The following is a 24,309-nucleotide window of genomic DNA, read 5'->3' on the forward strand; positions in this document are numbered from 1 at the left end:
TAAGCCACAGCTGCAAAATACTAACACGAATTCTTTACAGACGAATGGAAAAACTAGTAGAAGCCGACCTCGGGGAAGATCAGTTTGGATTCCGTAGAAATACTGGAACACGTGAGGCAATACTGACCTTACGACTTATCTTAGAAGAAAGATTAAGGAAAGGCAAACCTACGTTTCTAGCATTTGTAGACTTAGAGAAAGCTTTTGACAATTTTGACTGGAATACTCTCTTTCAAATTCTAAAGGTGGTAGGGGTAAAAGACAGGGAGCGAAAGGCTATTTACAATTTGTACAGAAAGCAGATGGCATTTATAAGAGTCGAGGGACATGAAAGGGAAGCAGTTGTTGGGAAGGGAGTGAGACAGGGTTGTAGCCTCTCCCCGATGTTATTCAATCTGTATATTGAGCAATCAGTAAAGGAAACAAAAGAAAAATTTGGAGTAGGTATTAAAATCCATGGAGAAGAAATAAAAACTTTGAGGTTCGCCGATGACATTGTAATTCTGTCAGAGACAGCAAAGGACTTGGAAGAGCAGTTGAATGGAATGGATAGTGTCTTGAAAGGAGGATATAAGATGAACATCAACAAAAGCAAAACGAGGATAATGGAATGTAGTCAAATTAAGTCGGGTGATGATGAGGGAATTAGATTATGAAATGAGACACTTAATGTAGTAAAGGAGTTTTGCTATTGGGGAGCAAAGTAACTGATGATGGTCTAAGTAGAGAGGACATAAAATGTAGACTGGCAATGGCAAGGAAAGCGTTTCTGAAGAAGAGAAATTTGTTAACATCGAGTATAGATTTAAGTGTCAGGAAGTCATTTCTGAAAGTATTTGTATGGAGTGTAGCCATGTATGGAAGTGAAACATGGACGATAAATAGTTTGGACAAGAAGAGAATAGAAGCTTTCGAAATGTGGTGCTACAGAAGAATGCTGAAGATTAGATGGGTAGATCACATAACTAATGAGGAAGTATTGAATAGGATTGGGGAGAAGAGAAGTTTGTGGCACAACTTGACCAGAAGAAGGGATTGGTTGGTAGGACATGTTCTGAGGCATCAAGGGATCACCAATTTAGTATTGGAGGGCAGCGTGGAGGGTAAAAATCGTAGAGGGAGACCAAGAGATGAATACACTAAGCAGATTCAGAAGGATGTAGGTTGCAGTAGGTACTGGGAGATGATGAAGCTTGCACAGGATAGAGTAGCATGGAGAGCTTGCATCAAACCAGTCTCAGAACTGAAGACCACAACAACAACAACAACAACAACAACCTTACGCCATGTTAATGGGTGTCCGTTAGTTTGGACTTTGTTAATTTCTCTACAGTTGTTGATGGTTGTGTTGTCACCATCTCCATTTAACAGCATGTTGAAGTACTTTTTCATTTCATCCCAGATCCCTTTCTCTGTTCGTATTAAGTTACTGTCATCCATTTCCAGGGCAAGGATATTTACATATTCATTTTGTTTGCTCTTCAGTACTTTGTATAGTTATTTCCCACTTCCCTGAAAGCCTTCCTTTCACCTTGCAGTAAAGCATTCACAGCACTTTTCCTTTTCTTCCGATCATTCCACCTTGGTGTTCCCTTCGCTTCTGGTGTGGCACTTGTTTTTCCACAGATGTCCGTGGCATCTGTAACAAATCAAACAATGGGAAATCCAGGATGGGTTGTACAATATTATGAGAGTCTTTTTATTGTGCCTATCTGCAACTCAGCATCTCCACTATATGGTAAGTAGGAGCTTCTCTAACAAAGATTTCTTTGAATACAGACCATTCTTCTTCTGCTCCCTCTTTCTCAGTTTTGGGTAATTTGGCTGCTGTTCATGCTTTACACTTTCTATTCTTTTCCACATCCTTCAACAACCAAGTCTTAATCTTTGGTGTTCTCTTTTGTTTAAATTTTGGCACTTGATCATCTTTTAGGTCAGCAGTTACTAGCCGGTGGTCGCTATTAGGCACTCACTGGGTATGACTTTAACATCTATAACATACTGACCAGCTTTTCTATCAGTGATGATGAAGTCTATCATAATCCTAAGCTTACCATACCAGCTGTATCTCATAACTTTATGAGTTTCCTTCTTCTGATACCAAGTGTTCTTTATGGCTAAGATGTTTCACACACAGAAAAGGAACCCATGCCCAGGGTTATGGACAAAGACCTTAACGGCACCTTCGGCAGAGAAGGAGACCTACGGAATGGCAGAGATGGCAGATGAGGCAACCCATCCTCCCTAGGGATAATTAGAAGAGGGCACCACTGCCTTGTGGAAAAGAGCAACCTTCAAAGCTAAGGGAGTAAGCCCTGAAAGAAAATCCTCACTTGTGTTAGGTGTAGCAAGACAGCAGTTGAGCAAATAGATACTGCTTTCAAAACTAAACTAAAGCTCAGATGAATATTTTTATGACAAAAAATAATTTATATTTATGTTTGCACTTAATGGTGCACCTCATTTATACAATAACTACACATGAAAATGCTCATTTATGCTCAGAAATTCACTAATTGAGTTGAATGAATTTTGCAGTAGGTACTCTTCCAATTTGCTCTTGAATTCTGGTTTCCAAGTGCAAGTTAGATAGAGCATCAAAAACTTTCATGCCTGAGTTATGAACTCCTTTCTGCACAAGGCTAAAATTTGCCTGGTTACTATGTAAACCCTGTTTTGACCTCATGTTATGCCCATGATAGGCACTATTCATTTTGGAAAGAGAATGGATTTTGTTGATGAAATATACAGGGGGAAGATATACTGAGATGTTATTGTAAAAATCTTTAGTTTCCAGAACAGGTTAATGCAAATATATCTTGGATAGCCCACCCAGCTAGCCACATGGTCTAACGCGCTGCTTCCCAAGCAGGAAGGCATGTCAGTCCGCAGCACAAATCTGCCCGGCGGATTAATGTCGAGGTCCAGTGTGCCGGCCAGCCTGTGGATGGTTTTTAAGGCGGTTTTCCATCTGCCTTAGTGAATGCGGGCTGGTTACCCTTATTCCACCTCAGTTACACTATGTCAGCGATTGTTGCAAACACTGTCTCCACATACATGTACACCATAATTACACACAGACATTTGGGGATACACTCGTCTGGTATGAGACGTACCCGGGGCGGGTCCACTGGGGGCCGAACCGCACAATAACCCTGGGTTCAGTGTGAGGCAGCGGTGGGGTGGGTAGACTGCTGTGGCTTGTGGGGTTGTGACCCACTGAGGACTACAGCAGGATGAAGCCTCTCCGTTGTTTCTAGGTCCCCAATTTAATACACAATATCTTGGATGAACAACAATATAATGCATGTAACTCCTTTCTGAGCACCAAATTTATTTATTTATTTATTTTATTTTTTGCCTATGGCTGAATACCATGAAAGATTACGCTGTAATACAGCAACACATGGGAATATCCAAAATAGATATCTTTGTTGGCATCCTTATATGTAGATGATCCATTTATGTGTAAGGCAGAAGCTAGAAGCTGCAGAATGAAGTCTCTTGCCAGATCTATGATATAGTCAGATAAGTCTAATGTGCTTCATTGTACACACCCAAGAACTTAGCAGGTCTCACTTGCTGTATTTGTTGTCAAAATAATAATAATAATAATAATAATAATAATAATAATAATAATAATCTGCAGCAAATTGTGTGCCTAAGCTACTCCAGTTATCCATCCAGGGAAAGGGGATCTACAGTTTAACATGGAATCTAAACAATGTGTCATTCCTGGTCGCTCCTCACATCATTGAGAGATTGAGGTTAAATAAAAAATATATAGACTGAAAGATCAAAGGCCTGACCAGGAGTCAGACCCATAATATCTTGATTTCCAGTCATGCACTTCACTGCTAGACCACCAGACTTCACTGTTGTTCATTACATTTTATATTTATGTCGTCTTGTTCCTTCTGTGTCACATGAGATTGTACATAATGACTTTGTTTGACACTCAGAGAGAACCCATTATAAGTAAATCAGTTGAGGTTATCATGAAATATGCTGTTAGCAGAGGTTTGCAAGTTTTTCCCTTGTGTTTTATCCACTAGGAGACAAGTTGCATCTGCAAAGAGGGTGAACTTGCTCAGTTTAGTGGTAAGGAGTGGTAGGTCACTTATATGAGGAGAGTTCAATAAGTAATGCAAAACATTTTTTCTGAAAGCAAGTCAGTTTTATTCAGGATTCCAATACATCATATTATTCCCCACTCTTTGGGCTACAATATCCTATTTTTTAACATAATCTCTGTTCAGTGTAATGACTTTGCCACCTTAATGGAAGGGCCTGTATGCTCACTCCACTGGTTGATGTCAGAGTCAGTGTCTGGCTGCATCAATAACCTCCCATCATCCACATACTGCTTCCCATGGAGTGCCAAACAGATAGCAGTTGAAAGGTGTGAGATCCGGACTTGTAGCTGAGGACGAACAGCCCAATGTAGTTTTGTGAGCTCCTCTCAGGTGTGCAGACTTGTGTGAGGCCTTGTGTTGTCATGGAGAAGGAGAAGTTAATTTGCATTTTTGTGGTGGTAAACACTCCTTTTCCGCTACTCCTCCCCCCCCCCCCCCCTCCCCACACTCTCCGTCTGACCTGCAGCACTTCATTGTTTGCCAGGCCCACCATCCTGTCCCTCCCCCTCCTTGCTCCAGCCATCTCCTTATCCCCACCCAGTCACCACTCCCATCGTGCACTGGTGCTGCTGCTCACAGTGTGGTTTCAGTTGCCTGAGACTGCAGTCGTGTATGTGAGTTGCAGTTGTGTGTGTGAGTTGCCTTTGTGTGGGTGTGTGTATGTGTGTCTATTGTTGATGAAGGCCTTAATGGCCGAAAGCTTTAAGTGTGAGAGCCTTTTTTTGTACCTATCTGCGACTCAGATCTCCGCAATATGGTGAGTATCTACTTTCTTTCTCCTAATATTGTTACATGTTTTTCCTATATAAACCCTATAAACTGTCTAGTATAGTTTTCGTGACTGCAGCAGCACATCAGAGGACAGTGTTTCATTTTGTGAGTTTGGTATAGCTTCTTGTAAGAAGCTACTTACTTTAAGTTTCCTCTGTGTTCTTTAATTTTGTGTGTGCTCATTTATCAGGCACAGTGCCATGTTTATTGGCTGTCTAGAGTATATTTTTGCCATCTTTAGTATGGATAGGAACTGTGGTTACTATGTTCAGATGCAGGCTGAGTTGGTGACCCTTTACTCACAGCTCCAGGCAGTGTTGGCTTCAGTCACACAGCTTGAAGCTTCTGTTAGCAGGCATCACTGTGGGGGGCTGGTCATGGGGATCCAACGGTTGTCCACCACATCTCGTGTGTTCCTGATCACTTGACTGCTGTGACTGGCGGAGGTACTGGCTGTTGAGGATGACCCCTCACTTGTGGCCGAGTGGGACATCATTCCAAGGTGTGGCAGACAGTGAAAGACTGTCTGAGGGGCTATTGAAGAGGCTCCCCAGTTCATCTGATGAACTGGTTTTGGGAACTACCTGTTACTGTCGAAATCCCCGAGCCAGATGCAGTTGCTCACCCTGTTCTAGAGGAAGCCTCTCGACCTGCAAAGTCTGGGCATTCACAGAAGGCAGGCTTAGTGGTAGTTGGAGTTCCAACATTAGATGTGTAATATGGCCCATTAGGGACATAGCTGCCAAAGAGGAGAAGGAAACCACTGTGCACTCTGTGAACATACCAGCAAGAGTCATTCCAGATGTGGAAATGATGCTGCTGGATACTGTGAAGAGCACAGGGTACAGCCAACTGTAGTCTGTAGCTCATGTCGGTACCAACAGTGTGTATTACTTTGGATTGGAAGAGATTCTGTCTGGTTTCGAGCGGCTAGCTGAAGTAGTAAAGACTGCCAGTCTTGCTTACGAGATGAAGTCAGAGCTCACCTTCTGCAGCATCATTGACAGAACTGACAGTGGAACTTTGGTACAGAGCTGAGTGGAGCATTTGAATCAGAGGCTTATGCAGTTCTGTGACCATGTAGGTTGCAGATTCCTTGATTTGCACCATTGGGTGGTGAGTGTCTGAGTTGCGCGTAATAGGGCAGGGATCCACTACATACAGGAAGTAGCTACATGGGTAGCAGGGGCTATGTGGAGGGCATTGGGCAGTTTTGTTTTTAGGTTAGAAGGTCTCAGGAAACTACAGAAAGGGCATCAGTCTAAAAGGGCACAGGGCAAACACAGGAAGGTAGACCTAGCAACAATCAGTATTGTGGCTGTAAACTGTCATAGAAAGCACTGAAGTTCAAATCGTTATAGGTACGGAAAACTGGCTAAAGCTGGAAGTCAGTTCAACCAAAATTTTTTCAGAGAACCTAAGAATGTTGAGAAAGGATAGATTAAATACAGTTGATGATACCCCTACTAATACAATTACAGGTGTTGGTGACTTCAATCTACCCTTGATATGTTGGTGAAAATACATGTTAAAAGCTGGTGGTAGGCATAAAATGTCATCCGAAATTGAACTGAATGCATTCTCAGAAAATTATTTCAAACCTTCAGTTCATGAACCCATTCAAAGTGTAAATGGCTGGGAAAACATACTTGACCTATTAGCAACAAATAATTCTGAGCAAACATGGAGCATCATGATGGATACAGGGATTAGTGATCACAAGGCAGTTGTAGCAAGACTGAATACCTAGTAAAAGCAAAGTACACCTATTTAAAAAAGCAGATAAAAATTCTCTTGATGCCTTTCTAAGAGACAGTTTCCACGCCTTCTGATCTGACTATGTAGGTGTAGACCAGCTGTGGTTTCAATTCAGAGAAATAGTATTGATGCAATTGAGAGGTATATGCCATGTAAATTAATGAGAGATGGTACTGATCACTCCGGTATGCAAAATGGGTCCATTGTTGCAAAATCAATGAAAAAAATGCCAAATTTAAAAGAGTGCAAAATCCCCAAGATTAGTAAAGTTTACAGAAGCTTGAAATTGAGCCCGAACTTCAAAGTGAGATGCTTTTAATAGTTTCCACAATGAAACTCTGTCTTTAAATCTGGCAGAAATATCAAAGATATTCGAGTCATATGTAAAGTACACCAGCAGCAAGACACAAGCAATACCTTCTCTGTGCTAAAACAGTGGTGATGTTACTGATGAAAGTGCCACTAAAGCAGAGTTACTAAAAATGGTTTTCCAAAACTCCTTCACTAAAGAAGTCAAAATAAATATTCCACAGTTCGAATCTAGAACAGTCGCCAATGGCAAATACTCAGCATGGATTCAGAAAATACCATTCTAGTGAAACACAGCTAGCTGTTTAGTCTCACAAAGTAATGACTGATATTGATAAGCAATGACAAATTGATTCAATATTACTAAAATGTCATGTTCATTATAATTATCCGGGCTGTTATGCCGTGGTCGGTTGATGAATTTTGTGTCAATTTCCAACGTTTTGTCCCCGTCTGCAGAGGACATCTTCAAGGGGGTCTGTAGCTCGATGGAATTTCCAACACACCCACTGGCTCACTACTCAGTCAGTAGCGAGGCAGTGGGTGTGTTGGACCTTCTGTCGAGCTACAGACCCCCTTGAAGATGTCCTCCGCAGACGGGGATGAAACATTGGGAATTGACACAGAATTCATCAACCGACCACGGAAAAACAACCCGGATAATTATAATGGGCTTGATTCCATATTCCAGAATGAATGATTCCATATTTTTAAATTTCCAGAACACTTTTGATATTGTTCCTCACAAGTGTTCTCTAGTCAAACCTCTGGCTATGGAGTATCGCCTCAGTTGTGTGACTCAATTCACGATTTTCCATCAGAAAGGTTACAGTTTGTACTAACTAACAGAAAGTTATAGAGTAAAACAGAAGTATTATCTGGTATTCCCCAAGGAAATGTTACAGGCCCTCTGATGATCCTGATCTACATAAACGACGTAGGTGACAATCTGAACAACCCTCTTAGATTGTTTGCAGATGATGCAGTCATTTATCGTCTTGTAAAGTCATCAGATGATCAAAATCAATTGCAAATTGAGTTAGACAACATATCTGCATGGTGCAAAAAGTGGCAATTGACTCTGAATAATGAAAAGTGTGAACTCATACACATGAGTCACTTGCTATGGCAGCATGACTAGGTGCTATGTTTCAGTGAAATAAATGGGCACCGGAGTCATATAAACAAGTCTCAATTTTAAGGCAGGGATCACTCGTCATCACTGGAAGCCAGAAATAGCATTACAACACCAGACAATGAGGCAACTGGGCTCTGCCAGCTGCAACCATGGCTTCGAGACCAGGCTGCACTTGCTTTCTACCCAAAGTTCTTACTGGAAGCTGTGTTACTACGTGACTATTATGTGAAATAACCCTTGCACAGAAGTTAGTAACTTACCTAATAAATGATTATTATTATAATTTCCTTCACTATCAGAGGATTACATACTAGCTTCTACTTTCTCTAGCCATTCTTCCATCTCATTGCTAATTACAGAAAGTATTTCAACTTTCTTATTTGTGATGCTTTCTAAATTAACTTTCCACCTAATTGTTCCTATTCACTAAAATATTCTGTACAGATTTAATTATGTGGAAATATCCTACTTTCTTTTCCAATCTTTCTTCCATTTATTCTAGAGGTTCATATACAGGGTGGTCATAAACAGTCTGAAAAGCTTGCAAGGGTGTTGAACGGGAGGTTGTGCTGACAAATAACTGATAAGGGGGAGGGGGGGGGGGGAATTCAATACATTGTGCCGTTTCTGCGTTATTTATCATTGAGTTTAACCAATCATGTTTTTTGTTTAGTTTGCTCAAACTGTACAAGCATAGCTTTTGTTTACCTAGCTTAAATTTAACACTTCCAAAAAAGGGCACATTTTAACTAGTAATGACCATTTGAACAATAAGTATCTAAGAAATGGAGCATCATATCCAATTTTTTTCTTATCAATTATTTCTCAGCACAGCCTCCCCTGCAACAATCTTAGAAGCTTTTCAGACTGTTTTAGGCCACCATATATTTCCTTTCCTTGTTATAATCCTAATTACGACCTCCTTTCTAGCTTGTCCATCCTTCCATGTAAATGAGACATTATCTCAAACAGTGTTTTGTTCATCTGAGCAAATCTATTACCTATTTTGCTAGAAAACCTTTCATCCATTTTTAAAAATTTTTTTTGTTCATTTCTGCTTTTATTTCTGTTGATTGATTTAAAATCACCTGCTTAAATTTATTATACATTTCATTCATTTGTGTTGACTGCAATGAAATCACTGTTAAGTGGTTACTGTGCAATGAATTCTTAGTTGCAATTATGACACTGACCTTGTCAGCTGAATATCTAGATATACAGTTGATTTATTTAGACAATGTTCTACATAAACAGTGAAGTTATTTGTGGAATTTCATTAATTAGTTAATAATGCAGACAAAGCAAGTAAAGATCATTTACTGTTAATATCTTACACATCACAAAGAAACACTATCCACTGGGTTGTGTATAGCAAGCCCCACTTAAAGAGTTTGTAGATGCTGCAGAATGCATCTGCGTCTCATCTGCAACTGCCTCGCACACCCACCTGTCATAGTTGGTTGCTGACTGCACCTCCTGGCCACACTGTGTTTGACTGCTAACTGTGAATTGTAGGTTGCCAATTACCACTGAGGTGGGTGAGGATGTTCACTGTGCTCTCTGTCACCATTTTCTCAAACTATTCTTCTTGTAGACTGATGGACAACCATGTCACAGAATTAGTGCAGGCCAAAACTCTGTATGTAGCTTTGATGATCAGCATTTTACTTTCCAGTGTTTAAGAATAGTGAAAATGAAATACAGTTTGCAGAAAATTTTTATTTGATATTGATTGCTAAATGTTGCTGAATAATGTTTATCAGTACTTTTTTTTTTTTAAATTCATATTGAATATTTTAAAATCAATTCAAGTTCAAAATATGTGGCATTTAAAAATATCTTAATGTATTAAATATTCTTTTATGTCTCTTCTGGTTAACGTTAATTCCTTAATGGTGTAAATGTTGTATGTACGTATTTCACACCATGTAATAACAATACTTCAGCATTGCTTTAAAATGATGTCTTAATTCACTTTAGAGGTGAAACATGAAATCCAGTCTTCAATTTTATATCACATTCAATGGAATCACAAAGCTTTTAGTCCCTTTTATGTCATGCAGATGCCTAGCTTTTCTCACTTTATGGCAGTGCTCACATACGTAGTTATATTATCTGCACTACTAAGTAAAGTATTCTTCAGTAAATCATTTCTCCCTTTTTTATAATATTTCAATCTTCTTAAAAAAAATTCCAAAGTGAATTACTTCACTGCAGATTCATTTTTCACAACGGTCACCACATGGAAGGGTTCCAAGTTGCAAGACAGTAAAGATCTTTGATATGGAATTCTTCTTAAAATATTACTTAATAATTATTCTTCTGTTTATACTTTTTCAGAATGGTTTTCAATAATTTAAAGTAACTGTGAACATTTATTGAGGATTCCACTACAAACATCTGCTCTGAGAGGAGTCTAACTCCCACTAATTCAGATTATTCAAAATTTTTCAATATCAACATAAGTCATTATTGTCTTGCATGTTCTTTAACAGCTCATGTTGTTTACTGTTCTGAGAGCCCCCTTTATGCAGTCCAGGCTGTGGCTAAGCCACGTCTCCGCAATATCCTTTCTTTCAGGAGTGCTAGTTCTGCAAGGTTCGCAGGAGAGCTTCTGTAAAGTTTGGAAGGTAGGAGACGAGGTACTGGCAGAAGTAAAGCTGTGAGGACGGGGCGTGAGTCGTGCTTGGGTAGCTCAGTTGGTAGAGCACTTGCCCGTGAAAGGCAAAGGTCCCGAGTTCGAGTCTCGGTCGGGCACACAGTTTTAATCTGCCAGGAAGTTTCAAATAAAAGGCTGTTTGTATTGTGCTGTAAGTGTTTTGCCTCCTGTTATTTGCAAATTATTTTCAGTGGCTTGTAACACAGTAATTTTTGTATAAAATAATTGTTTTGTCTAACACTTACAGATTTATTACCACACCACAGTTTTTTGTTATTCTTTTGTTGTATGATGAGAAGCAGCTTTTTGTAGCACAATTTTCATGACGTTAAATTGTTATTTATTTATATGTAGGATATATGATCTTATTAGTGCATATGTCCTGTCCTGAAGTACTTAGTTGGTCTGCATACATATGTTGTCCAGTTTTTATCATTTTTCAGACACACTAAACCAAAAAATGGTGGACAGTGAATGTAAGGTGTTAAGTTGATATATGTTGGAAAATGCCAAAAATCAGACGTTCTGAGGAAACGGGCTGACTAAGTACAACTCCAGGACATCATATATGCACTAACGAGATCACAGATCATAAGTAGAAACAAAATGTTATTTAACCTCATGAAAATTGTATCTCACCTAACAACAAGGGGATAACAAAAAAAACTAATTTAGTAACAAATTTATAATTATTATATGATGCAGTTATTGTGTACAAAAACAAACAAGTACATTGATCAGCCAGAACATTATGACCAGCGACCTGCTATTGATATAAACCCATTCAGCCGATAGCAGTGTCTCCTGGCAAGGAATGACTGCTAGTCAGACACATGCATGGTGCCTGTAGTATCAGTGAATGTGCCATCTGTGTGTAGAGTGGAGAAGGCGCCCAATCTGTCTGAGTTTAACTGAGGGCAGATTGTGGTGGCCCGGAGGTTTGGCATGAGCATTTCGGAAACTACACAAGTTTTCGGGTGTTCGAGGAGCACTGTGGTGAGTGTCTTCAACATGTGGTGAAAGCAAGATGAAATCACGTCGAGACATCATGGGGTTCGGCGGCCACCCTTTATTACAGATAAGGGTAGACTGATAAAACAGGACAGGTGGCGAACTGTGGTTGAACTAACATGAGACTTTAATGCTGGGCAGAGTATAAGTGTAACTGAACACACAGTGCACCGAACACTCCTAACGATGGGCCTCCAGCCAACAACCCATGCATGTGACAATGTTAACACCATGACATTGGCAACTATGACTGAAATTGTCATGTGGCTATCAGAACTGGACATTGGTGCAGTGGCAGAGTGTTGCACAGTTTGATGAATCCCACCAATAGGAGGGCATGAATCTGTCATCTTCCAGTGGAACAGCTCCTTGACATCTGTACTATAGGAAGGAGACTAGCTGGTGGCATTTCAACTATGCTCTGGGGAACATTCATGTGGCCGTCTGTGGGTCCAGTTGAGCTCGAAAAGCCAAGGAGTATCATATCCTGATTGCAGACCATGTAACCCCTTCCCAGCAATCGTGTTTTTCGATGTCAGTGTCATTTTTCGACAAGATAATGCACCATGTCTCAAGGCCAGGAGTGTGATGGAGTGGTTCAAGGAACACAGTGGCAAGTTCCAGTTGATGTGCTGGTCCCCAGACTCGACCAGCTTTTAACTTGATCGAACACTTCTGTGATGTGACTGACCGTGGTGTCAGAGCTCATTGTCCTCCTCCCTGGAATTTGCAGGAATTAGGTGACCTGTGTGTGCAGATGTGGTGCCAGCTCCCTCTAGTGATGTACCAAGGCCTCATTGCTTCCATGCCATGAAGCAATGCCACTGTTATCCATGCCAAATGTGGACGTACTGGCTGTCAGATACAAGGTCATAATGTTCTGACTGATCGGTGTATAACAGACCACTGAAGATACTTCACAAATAAAAAGAAGCAAAACATCTAAGCCATAATATGTACAACCTTTCATTTAGTTGCATTAGATGATCCACATCCCCAAGAATGTGGTAATTTAGCCAACTGAAAGGAGAGCATCAAACTTGAGATCTAAGGTTCTTGGCTAATCTATAGCCATATTACTCGTACTTCCATACAGCAAGCAGAGTGATACCAGTCTTGTTGTTCATCTAGAGCAGTAGTTGTCTTCACTCCTCCTCTGTTATATGCGTAGGCAGTTATAATGTGTACAAGATACATGTAAGCTTGTCACCAGTGCACCTGGGTCATGGCTTGGGTGAGGTGACGACAGACATATCTGAGTACAATGACATCTCTTTCAGTATCATTGCTGCTCTCTGTGCAGATGATGTTAAGCAATCATGTGGCACATTCTACAATAATTCCCTGGCATCCTACTTTCATCTAAAGCAAATTCCTTTCACATATCAACAGCTAAATAATATTTACAGAGCCAGTGCAGTTTGTGTTTTGCTGCTTTACAAAAGAGGCATGTAGTGGCAAAGCTGCTAACAGTTACTACATGAAGTATTTGCAAAACAGCATTTTTGAACTGAAACAAGTTAAGAGTATGAAATGAGAGAAATTACGTATGTGTTGCAGCTTCTCCTGTCTCCACAGTACATTACATAAGTACACAAATCCACAGAATAAACTGTCTCCCTAACTCATTCCAGCATTAAACAGACTTTTAATTAATAAATATTAAAAAAAAAATTACTTTGAAAGTAGGAAGAAGATAGACATGTAATTTGTGTGTGTGTGTGTGTGTGTGTGTGTGTGTGTGTGTGTGTGTGTGTGTGTGTGTGTGTGCGTGCGTGCGTGCGTGTGCGTGTGTGTGCGCGTGCTGGCTGGGTTCTTTCTGGCAGTGTTTTCCACATAAATGCCATTATTTGCATTAGTAAAGGGTCTTGTTTCATAGCTTAGGTGGCAGTGGTTTCGTATTGGTAAACCTTCCACTACCAAGCTGAAGTCCATGTCAAGTTGAACACATACAATATAAACAATAACTTGTTTAACAAAGTTCAACATTTGCAAATGGGAAAGCGCATTTGTGTTTGCATGTTTAATAGTTGATTTGTAATAAATTTGACAATTTTATTCACTGAGAAAAGCAGTAAACACTGGGATGTTTTCCCAGAAGTGCCATCACGAGACCCAAAATTGGTTACTACTGTTTTAGTTTCTGTGATTAGATTAAACTTGTAACATTGCCTTCTACTTCAAAGTATGTAGACTACATTCAGAGGATGTCACAGCAAGATAGTTTGTAGTATCTATCACTTGAAATTTGGTTGTCCATCTGTTTATTAACTACAGAAGCTCTATGTTGCAAATGGACTTCTGCAGGCATGCAAATACAAATATTTTAGTTTGAGAAGGAGTGAATCCACACCCCTCATGTAATTGTTAAACAGTATTTGAGAGCCTGGAAAAAATTTGGTTGATGTAAACTGATAATCAAATGTATTCCGAACTGTGAGTTTGTGTTTTACTTTTGGTTTGATGCACAGAAGTTTTATGGCCATATTTTTTACAATAGTTACATTCAGCCTCATGAAATGAACGTAGTGGCCAATCATGCAACTGTAAACTGTGATCACGAGATTGCAGTTAAGAAGACTGCTGGCATTTACCACAAATGTAATGATGTTAAAGTGATGTGCTTACATTTGGGCAGAAATGTGGAGCTAGTTGAGTTATTTGCTGTTTGATTGCTGCCACAGCTTGATACAAGGGAGGTAATGCTGTTGTGCTTTAGACAGGTCAGGGTAGGTAGCAGATGTGAGATGTTGCATTTAGGGAATTTTCTTTGTTCTTGCAGCTGTCATATGTATCCTTTGCTATTTTAAACAACTGATCAGTTTGTAGACACCTGCTAAAAATAATTCAGATATTGTTACTGACTCTTTCATTACCTCCTCATCTGGATGAATTAATTCCTCTTCATACAATTACCAACATTTAGGCAGACAAATCTACACTTACAGCTTAATCTGCTGAGATCTCTCATTCATCTGTGATATGATTAACTATATTGGCATTTATACTGGTGGAAATTTAATCTGAAACTAACAGTGAGAGTCTTGTTATTGAAACATACACTTAATCAGTCACAAATTTCATCAAAGAATAGTGTTAATGAGTCCACTACAGTGGTGAGTTTCTTTAACAAGTAAAAAGTGCCACCTTGACCAAGATACAAGAAAGTGTTATTGAGTATTAATAGCTTCTGGGTGTTCTACTGAGTTTTTCTTTCCATTTTATGCACAATATTTTGATGATGAAACATAAAATGGAAACAACAACTCAGCAGAACACCCAGAGGCACACTGTTAATCAGTCACCCTGAGGAAACCTGAGAGATCATATTCCTGAATACTGAAGTGAAATAAAAGAGCATTCTTGTAGTAGAACTGTGCCAGCCAAATTTACTTTCATTCTATCATCCTGATGCTACTCATAAAAAATGTTACCTTCTTCAGTTTTGACAGTAACCTTTGTGTAGTTTCTTGATGCAGTGGACCTGCTAGGCAGTGCCACTGTGACTACTCCAACTCACTATGAAATTGTGTGTCCACTTTTAACAAACTCTTGTGTATTCTGCTTCTTTCATAAAACATATACAATTGTGGGTATACAGATCACAATGCTATCACCATCATGTAGTTAGGCTCTCATTCATATATGTTATGACGGAACAGTCAATAGACGACAGATTGTCCCTTCTTCTGTTTCTGTATGTGGTTATTGTTGCCAGTGCCCCTTGAGTTCCAAGGCACTGCCAAGCTGTGACTTCACAGAATAAGCGGATCACCACAGTGATGGAGACATGCAATTGCTGCTACGCCTTGTTGATGTTTAGAGTTTTTATATGTACATTAGGAATCTGCAAATCACTGTGAAGGGCATGGCAGAGAGTATCTCCCATTTTGCCAGTTATTAGGACATCTTCCCATTCCATTCACATATGGAGCGCAGAAAGAATGATTGTTTAAATGCCTCTGTGCATGCTGTTATTAATCCAATCTTGTCCTCATGAACTATATGCGAGTGATACATAGGGGTTTGTGGTTTATTCCTAAGGTCATCATTTAAACACAGTTCTTGAAACTTTGTAAGTTGGCTTTCATGGAATGGTTTATGTCTATCTTCAAAACTCTGCAAGTTCAGTTTCTCCGGCATCTCTGTGACAGTCTCCCCCAGGCCAAACAAGCCTGTAACAATTTGTGCTGATGTTTCTCTTTACATGTTCAATATCCTCTGTTAGTCCTCTTTGGTACTGGTCCCACACACTGGAGCAATATTCTAGGATGGGTCACACAAGAGATTTGTAAGCAATCTCCTTTGTAGACTGATTACACTTCCCCAGTATTCTACCAGTAAACTGAAGTCTACCAGCTGCTTTACCCGTGATGGAGCCTTTGTGTTCATTTCATTTCATATTCCTGCAAAGTGTTACACCCAGATATTTATATGAGTTGGCCAATTCCAGCAGTGACTCATTTTATTACATTCATAGGATACTATGTTTTTATTTTGTTCTTTGAAGTGCAGAAATTTACATTTCTGAACATTTCAGGTAAGTTGCCAGTGTTTGTACCACTTTGAAATCTTATCAATATCTGACTGAATATTTATGCACCTTCTTTCAGACAGTACTTCATTTTAGATAATTGCATCATCTGCAAAAAGGCTGAGGTTACTATTAATATTGTCTGCATTGTAGACGCTTGTGACCTGTGCTTTCTTCCAAGACCTGGGACGGGGGTTTTTGTCAAGGGATCTACAATAGATTGTAGTTAGAAGAGGGACTAACTTAACTGCAAATTCAGTATAGAACAGCAAGGGTTCCAACACACTTCCCTGGAGCGAACCCAAAGTTACTCCTACATCTGACGATGACTCTCCATCCCTGATAACACGCTGTGTTCTCCCAATCAAAAGAGCCTTAATCCAGTCACAAATTTCACTTGATACCCATATGATTGATCTTTTGGCAATAAGTATAGGTGTGGTACTTAGTCAAATGCTTTTAGGAAATCAAGAAATACTGCATCTACCTGACTGCCTTGATCCAAGGATGTCAGTACGTCATGTGAGAAAAGTGAGAGTTGGGTTTCACATTATCTATATTTTCTGAATCCATGCTGGATAGCATAGAGGAGGTCATTCTGTTAAGAGATAACTCATTAGCTTTGGACTGTCAACATGTTCTAAGATTCTACAACAAATTAATACCAATGATATTGGACAGTGGTTTTGTGGCTCACTTAGACCACCCTTCTTGTAGACGCTTGTGACCTGTGCTTTCTTCCAAGACCTGGGACGGGGGTTTTTGTTCAAGGGATCTACAATATATTGTAGTTAGAAGAGGGACTAACTCAACTGCAAATTCAGTACAGAATCTGATAGAGATTCCATTGGGCCCTGGAGATTTGTTGATTTTAACTGTTTCAGCCATTTCCAGGGTGGCTACTTACTTGGAAAAAAATTCCCCAAGAATTCCAAGTGTGAGGAGGAAGATGGCATCAAGAAGCTCCTGATAAATTAATAATTAATGGTGAGCAGCAGCAGCAGGGGGGGGGGGGTCAGCATACCCTGCAGGGAGGGGGGACACCATACCCCTTCCCCTCCCACCAGTGCAGAATATGAGGGAAATGAAGGAGCAGCACCGAGGTTGTTGAGGCGATGTGGCAGTCAGTCTGCATCAGGCATCGTGTGTGGGAAGTTTGCCTGACCAGCCACACTGTGATTGGCCATGAAGGGGAGGGGGAGTGGCTGGGCCATTTCTCACAGGTGTGAATCTCTTCTGGCCAACCATGTCATGGCTGGGGTAGGAACTAGGCATGGCTGAACCATTTCTGATAGGCGATGAGGCACAGATATGTGTGACCAGATGTGCCATGGTGGGCACCTTCTAGACACGAGTGGGCCTTTTCGCAACGTTGCAGTGTGTGTCATACAAATACTGAACAGTATCAGTTGTTGACATGGGGAATGTCCAATGTCCACACGGAACTCTGGTGGTGTGACCAAAAAGAGGGGGTGATGGGGTGTTGGTGGTGAGGATGTTGGGATATGGAGGCCACATGTACCAAAGGGACTCTGATCTGATCAATGTGACAGCGTATATTAGGAAGGCAGTACTGTTGATGTGAGTCGCTAATTTATTAACTTTAATGGGTGTAGCCTGTGCAATGACTGGCCTTGATGGGCTGGAGGCCAAGAGGAGGCAGGAATGCTGGGTACTGATCCGTTTTGAGTTGTAGTTGAAACTGGTATAGGTGGAGATGCAGTTGTAGAGTCTGGCATTTTTGTGTTGAACTCATCTCAGGAAGAGGAGTTGTAGTTGTCAGCGACAGTAGGAGGTGAAATGTGCAACTAACAGTGGTCATACAGTGTCATGTTGTGTTTGATTCCTCCAATGTGTACCGAGTGTGGCATTGTGGTAGGTGTGCAGTAATTGAATGTGGAACCAGGCAAACATAGTCAGTGGAGTCAGTAATGTAGTATGAAGATCAGCAGCAGATGGTGATTGAGCTACGTTCTGGTGAATCACGGCAGAAGAGATGGCGACAGTGTACTGTCCAGTCAGAGGGGCATGCCCGAAGATGCCAGTGTGGAGAAGCCACTTGGTGAGGAGAAACTTGGTGTACGGTCATGTGTGTTATGTTGCATGTCCAGGATCGGTGACCATGCAGATGCTGGGTGGAATGGGGAATGGGCATGGTAATATATCAGGTAGGCATGACCAGTTGGTGGTTCTGGGGTCACGCATGGACAGCCACACTCATTGTCATGATGACTGTGTGCTGATCATGAGCTTCTCACGTGCTGTGGTGAGATGGTGAGAGCAGTGGATGTCGTTATTATGTTGTGGGAGTAATGCGGTCCCCATATGAAGTGTGCCTGATAATGCACGGCAGTCATTATAGTGATGGTGAATCACGAAGAACTCATCTTATGAGGAGTCACACTGCTTAAGTGTGTTAACAGCTATACGATTGTCTTCCTGCTGTTGGTCTCGAATGAGCAATGTAACATATAGGAGCACAGGTGCCAGGGCCAAAGGTCCTGGAATGCAGCAGCCTATGTCGAAGTACAGGAGTGCATTGTGGTGTACAGACAAGGAGAGTTGGAATTGGTATAAAAGGTCCAACGCTAGGTCCATTTTTGTGATGTCCTTATGAGAGAGTGTCCATATGAGGCAGCGAGATGATGACACTTGGAAAGTCTGGGTCATGGATCCATGAACTGTGATCGATGGGCCTACAGCATCGTGCTATTGCAGTGCTGTAGGTTTGTCCATTGTTGATGAACCATCAAGCAGTAGTGAGTTGATATCAGAGCTGATGTCTGGCAGAAAATGATTTGTTGGAAGTGGGACGGGGTGAAGGTGGAAGCCTCACTGAACAGTTGTCAGAATCCGAGTCGGTGAGGAGATGATATTCATGTATGCAATCGAAGATGTGATATCCAGTAGCAGTCATTGTTAGTGGTGTGAGAAAAGATTCACTGCTGTGCGGCATATAGAGCCGACCAGGACAGCCTTACTGATTGTATGAACTTGTTGTGAACAATATCAAGTTGTAACAAGATTGGGGGGGGGGGGGGCAGTTATGCAGTGTGTCAGTGAACTGCTCTCGTATGGATATTGCAGGGGTGTGGTGGCATGGCATGAAGTGCTGGCCAAAGCAATTCGCCAAGGTGCAATGCAGTCGATCACATAGAACTGCTGTGTGGGCACGTTGTGGTTGGTAATGTTCTGTACAGGTGAGAATGCAGCATACGTGGTGGCCTTCTGTGCAGGTCTGGGCATGATGAGGATGGGAATGGTCTGTGCAGGTGTAGGCGTGGTGTACTCGGTGGCGTTCTGCACAGGCCTGCGTGTGATGCAGTTGGGGATGCTTTGCGCAGGTGTGAGAGCAGCATGCTCAGTGGAATCCTTCACAAGCCCGGGCATGACACAGATGCTGATGTTCCGTGCAAGTGTGGGCACAGAGCGGGTTGCAGGGAGGTGAGCTTTTGTTGTTGCACAAAGATCGTCGATCAGGCCAGGGGCAGTGACATCAGAGTTGGAAGTGATTGGGCAAAGATGGTCGGTCTCAGCTACTGCGTGGAAGGAAGCAAGCAAACCGAGGCTGATTCTACTGCACATGATGGCCAGCATTGTCTTCAACAGTGGGAATATATTGTCGGGGGGGGGGGGGGGGTTCTTGATGTGAATATTCAAAATAGCTCCATAGAATGCCTACCATCATAGTCCAATTCGTGCAGGTATTATCTTAAGAAAACCTTATAATTGTAACAGTGAGAATGCTGTAGACCAGATGTGGGCAAATAGCAGCCTGGAGGCTGCATGTGGCGCACGAGTGGTTTCTGTGTGGCCTGCCAAGACAATCATAATTTTTATGCAACAATTTATACCTTTTCTGACTTTCAAAGTTAACTAATGCCTGCAATTATTTTAAATGGTGTTACCCTCTGCTAGCCTCTGCTTCCACAGAGTGGCCCTGCCCGAGCCAAAACTATTGCTCACCAATGCTGTAGACAATAATACTACCAACTTCTAAGATCAGCTCATGCTATGCATGTCATGGTCAGATGATCATGAGTAGTTCAACTGATATGAAATAGTGATGCATGTAATGTGGCAAAACCCATATCAACTGGTCAGCCTTCATCAATTCTGCAGTTATATTGCTGTTTATATTGAGCAATATAACACAGACCTTCCATTATCCCACTTCAGTGAGGAATCTACGTATGGAAGAAACATTTGACACATTGTATTTACCTAAAATCAGAATATGTAAAAAAATAATTGTATTTATGATCTAAGAATCATAACCTTTCACTGCCATGCAGAGAACTTTTCATCTTGCCCACGTAGTATAACATTCCAGTCTCCCAATACTATTGTCTCCATCTTTTTACATGTTGTTGTTGTTGTTGTGGTCTTCAGTCCTGAGACTGGTTTGATGCAGCCCTCCATGCTACTCTATCCTGTGCAAGCTTCTTCATCTCCCAGTACTTACTGCAATCTACATCCTTCTGAATCTCCTTAGTGTATTCATCTCTTGGTCTCCCTCTACAATTTTTACCCTCCAATGCTAAATTTGTGATCCCTTGATGCCTCAGAACATGTCCTACCAACCAGTCCCTTCTTCTTGTCAAGTTATGCCACAAACTCCTCTTCTCCCCAATTATATTCAATACCTCCTCATTAGTTATGTGATCTACCCATCTAATCTTCAGCATTCTTCTGTAGCAGCACATTTCAAAAGCTTCTATTCTCTTCTTGTCTAAACTATTTATCATCCATGTTTCACTTCCATACATGGCTACACTCCATACAAATACTTTCAGAAACGACTTCCTGACACTTAAATCTATACTCGATGTTAACAAATTTCTCATAATCAGAAATGCTTTCCTTGCCATTGCCAGTCTACATTTTATATCCTCTGTACTTTGACTATCATCAGTTATTTTGCTCCCCAAATAGCAAAACTCCTTTACTACTTTAAGTGTGTCATTTCCTAATCTAATTCCCTCAGCATCATCTGACTGAATTCGTCTACATTCCATTATCCTCGTTTTGCTTTTGTTAATGTTCATCTTATATCCTCCTTTCAAGACACTGTCCATTCTGTTCAGCTGCTCTTCCAAGTCCTTTGCTGTCTCTGACAGAATTACAATGTCATTGGCGAACCTCGAAGTTTTTATTTCTTCTTCATGGATTTTAATACCTAATCCAAATTTTTCTTTTGTTTCCTTTACTGCTTGCTCAATATACAGATTGAATAACATTGGGGAGAGGCTACAACCCTGTATCACTCCCTTCCCAACCACTGCTTCCCTTTCATGCCCCTCGACTCTTATAACTGCCATCTGCTTTCTGTACAAATTGTAAATAGCCTTTCGCTCCCTGTATTTTACCCCTGCAACCTTTAGAATTTGAAAGAGAGTATTCCAGTCAACATTGTCAAAAGCTTTCTCTAAGTCTACAAATGCTAGAAACATAGGTTTGCCTTTCCTTAATCTTTCTTCTAAGATAAGTTGTAGAGTCAGTATTGTCTCACATGTTCCAATATTTCTACGGACTCCAAACTGATCTTTTCCGAGGTCGGCTTCTACCAGTTTTTCCATTCGTCTGTAAAGAATTCATGTTAGTATTTTGCAGCTGTGACTTATTAAACAGATAGTTCGGTAATTTTCACATCTGTCAACACCTGTTTTCTTTGGGATTGGAATTATTATATTCTTCTTGAAGTCTGAGGGAATTTCGCCTGTCTACATCCTTACATTTGTCCTCTAGCCATCCCTGCTTAGCCATTTTGCACTTCCTGTCGATCTCATTTTTGTGATGTTTGTATTCCTTTTTGCCTGCTTCATTTACTGCATTTTTATATTTTCTCCTTTCATCAATTAAATTCAATATTTCTTCTGTTACCCAAGGATTTCTACTAGCCCTCGTCTTTTTACCTACTTGATCCTCTGCTGCCTTCGCTAATTCATCCCTCAGAGCTACCCATTCTTCTTCTACTGTATTTCTTTCCTCCATTCGTGACAATTGTTCCCTTATTCTCTCCCTGAAACTCTGTAAAACCTCTGGTTTAGTCAGTTTATCCAGGTCCCATCTCCTTAAATTCCCGCCTTTTTGCAGTTTCTTCAGTTTTAATCTACAGTTCATAACCAATAGATTGTGGTCAGAGTCCACATCTGCCCTGGAAATGTCTTACAATTTAAAACCTGGTTCCTAAATCTCTGTCTTACCATTATATAATCTGTCTGATACCTTCTAGTATCTCCAGTATTCTTCCATGTGTACAAACTTCTTTTATGATTCTTGAACCAAGTGTTAGCTATGATTAATATATGCTCTGTGCAAAATTTCATTTCTTACCCCCAATCCATATTCACCTACTATGTTTCCTTCTCTCCCTTTTCCTACTCTCGAATTCCAGTCACCCATGACTATTAAATTTTTGTCTCCCTTCACTACCTGAATAACTTCTTTTATCTCATCATACATTTCATCAATTTCGCCATCATCTGCAGAGCTAGTTGGCATATAAACTTGTACTACTGTAGCAGGCGTGGGCTTCGTGTCTATCTTGGCCACAATAATGCGTTCACTATGCTGTTTGTAGTAGCTTACCCGCACTCCTATTTTTTTATTCATTATTAAACCTACTCCTGCATTATCTCTACTTGATTTTGTATTTATAACCGTATATTCACCTGACCAAAAGTCTTGCTCCTCCTGCCACCGAACTTCACTAATTCCCACTATATCTAACTTTAACCTATCCATTCCCCCTTTTAAATTTTCAAACCTACCTGCCCGATTAAGGGATCTGACATTCCACGCTCTGACCCGTAGAACGCCAGTTTTCTTTCTCCTGATAACGACGTCCTCTTGAGTAGTCCCCGCACGGAGATCCGAATGGGGGACTATTTTACCTCCGGAATATTTTACCCAAGAGGACGCCATCATCATTTAATCATACAGTAAAGCTGCATGCCCTTGGTAAATATTATTAAGCTTCATTTTTAATTTTTGTTTGGAGGAACCTTTTTATTTTAATTTATTTTTTGTGTTAGTTGTTTATTTTAGAGTGTTTTCTCAAAATGTGGAATCTGCAGTTTTGATACTGTGTTTTTGAATGTGATGAGACTGATAAAATGATGGTTTACAAATTTAATAAAGACTTTTAAATTAAATTTGTCTATTTGCTGCTCTTACTGTGGATTCTCAAACACTTGTTTGAATTTGTACTTGATGTTACTGTATTGTAGAGACTTATAAACTTCAAGATGATCTAAAATCTGAGCACTATACATTCTAAAGTCTCTTAGTGTCTGTTGTGTCTGTTCACATAAATAAAACCTGAAACAAACAAAGTTAGTGTGTAATGATTGTTATACATCTCTTCCCCTCTTCCATAGGTGATTGCAGTTACGGGAAACGAACCTACATTGATCAAGCAAAAGATATACTTCTGTGTGCAGAGAAACATGCCCTTTATTTCAAAACACCTAAGGTAGGTGTAGTGTCATGTAGTGTGTGTGTGTGTGTGTGTGTGTGTGTGTGTGTGTGTGTGTGTGTGTAGGGTGGGGGAAGGTGGCAAACTTCTACTGTTATGTCTATCTATGTGTTCAGTATAATGCTGCCAAAACGTAGTTCAAGCAGAATTCAGATATTAGTGAATGATAGCCCACCTGTTGTTGAAGTGACTGAAAAATAAAAAAAAGACTTAGTAAAAAGAACTGGAAAATAAGTGTTGGATGGGCTGTGTTATGGTAGCTGTAACTCATTCAAATGGATCAAAATGATTACGGATTATCATCTAGTCATCTGATTCTTTATAGTCTCCAGCAATGTCTCCAACATTTGGTGATAAAATGTTAGGCACAAAACATGCCTTAGATCATGACCTAATGCCCATGTAACAAAAATCAACAAGCATGTGTTTTCCAGTTCATGTTATTATCAGTGCGAACACGTAAAAATGTAGAACAGGGATGTTGAACCTTTTATCTTATCTGGGCCAACTGGA

General features: G+C 40.5%; 1 protein-coding gene across 4 annotated transcripts in view; it reads left to right on the forward strand.

Annotated features, from left to right (window-relative positions):
* The window catches only part of LOC126262921 (UPF0415 protein C7orf25 homolog), a 159,661-nt gene that overhangs the window by 65,642 nt on the left and 69,710 nt on the right, over nt 1-24,309 (forward strand). For all 4 annotated transcript variants that reach the window (XM_049959838.1, XM_049959841.1, XM_049959840.1 and 1 more), the window contains one exon: nt 23,699-23,793. In XM_049959838.1, the coding sequence (XP_049815795.1) occupies nt 23,699-23,793 (95 nt within the window). The remainder of the gene's footprint in view (nt 1-23,698; nt 23,794-24,309) is intronic.

Source organism: Schistocerca nitens, chromosome 6 (genome assembly GCF_023898315.1).
Source record: "Schistocerca nitens isolate TAMUIC-IGC-003100 chromosome 6, iqSchNite1.1, whole genome shotgun sequence".
Classification (NCBI taxonomy): domain Eukaryota; kingdom Metazoa; phylum Arthropoda; class Insecta; order Orthoptera; family Acrididae; genus Schistocerca; species Schistocerca nitens.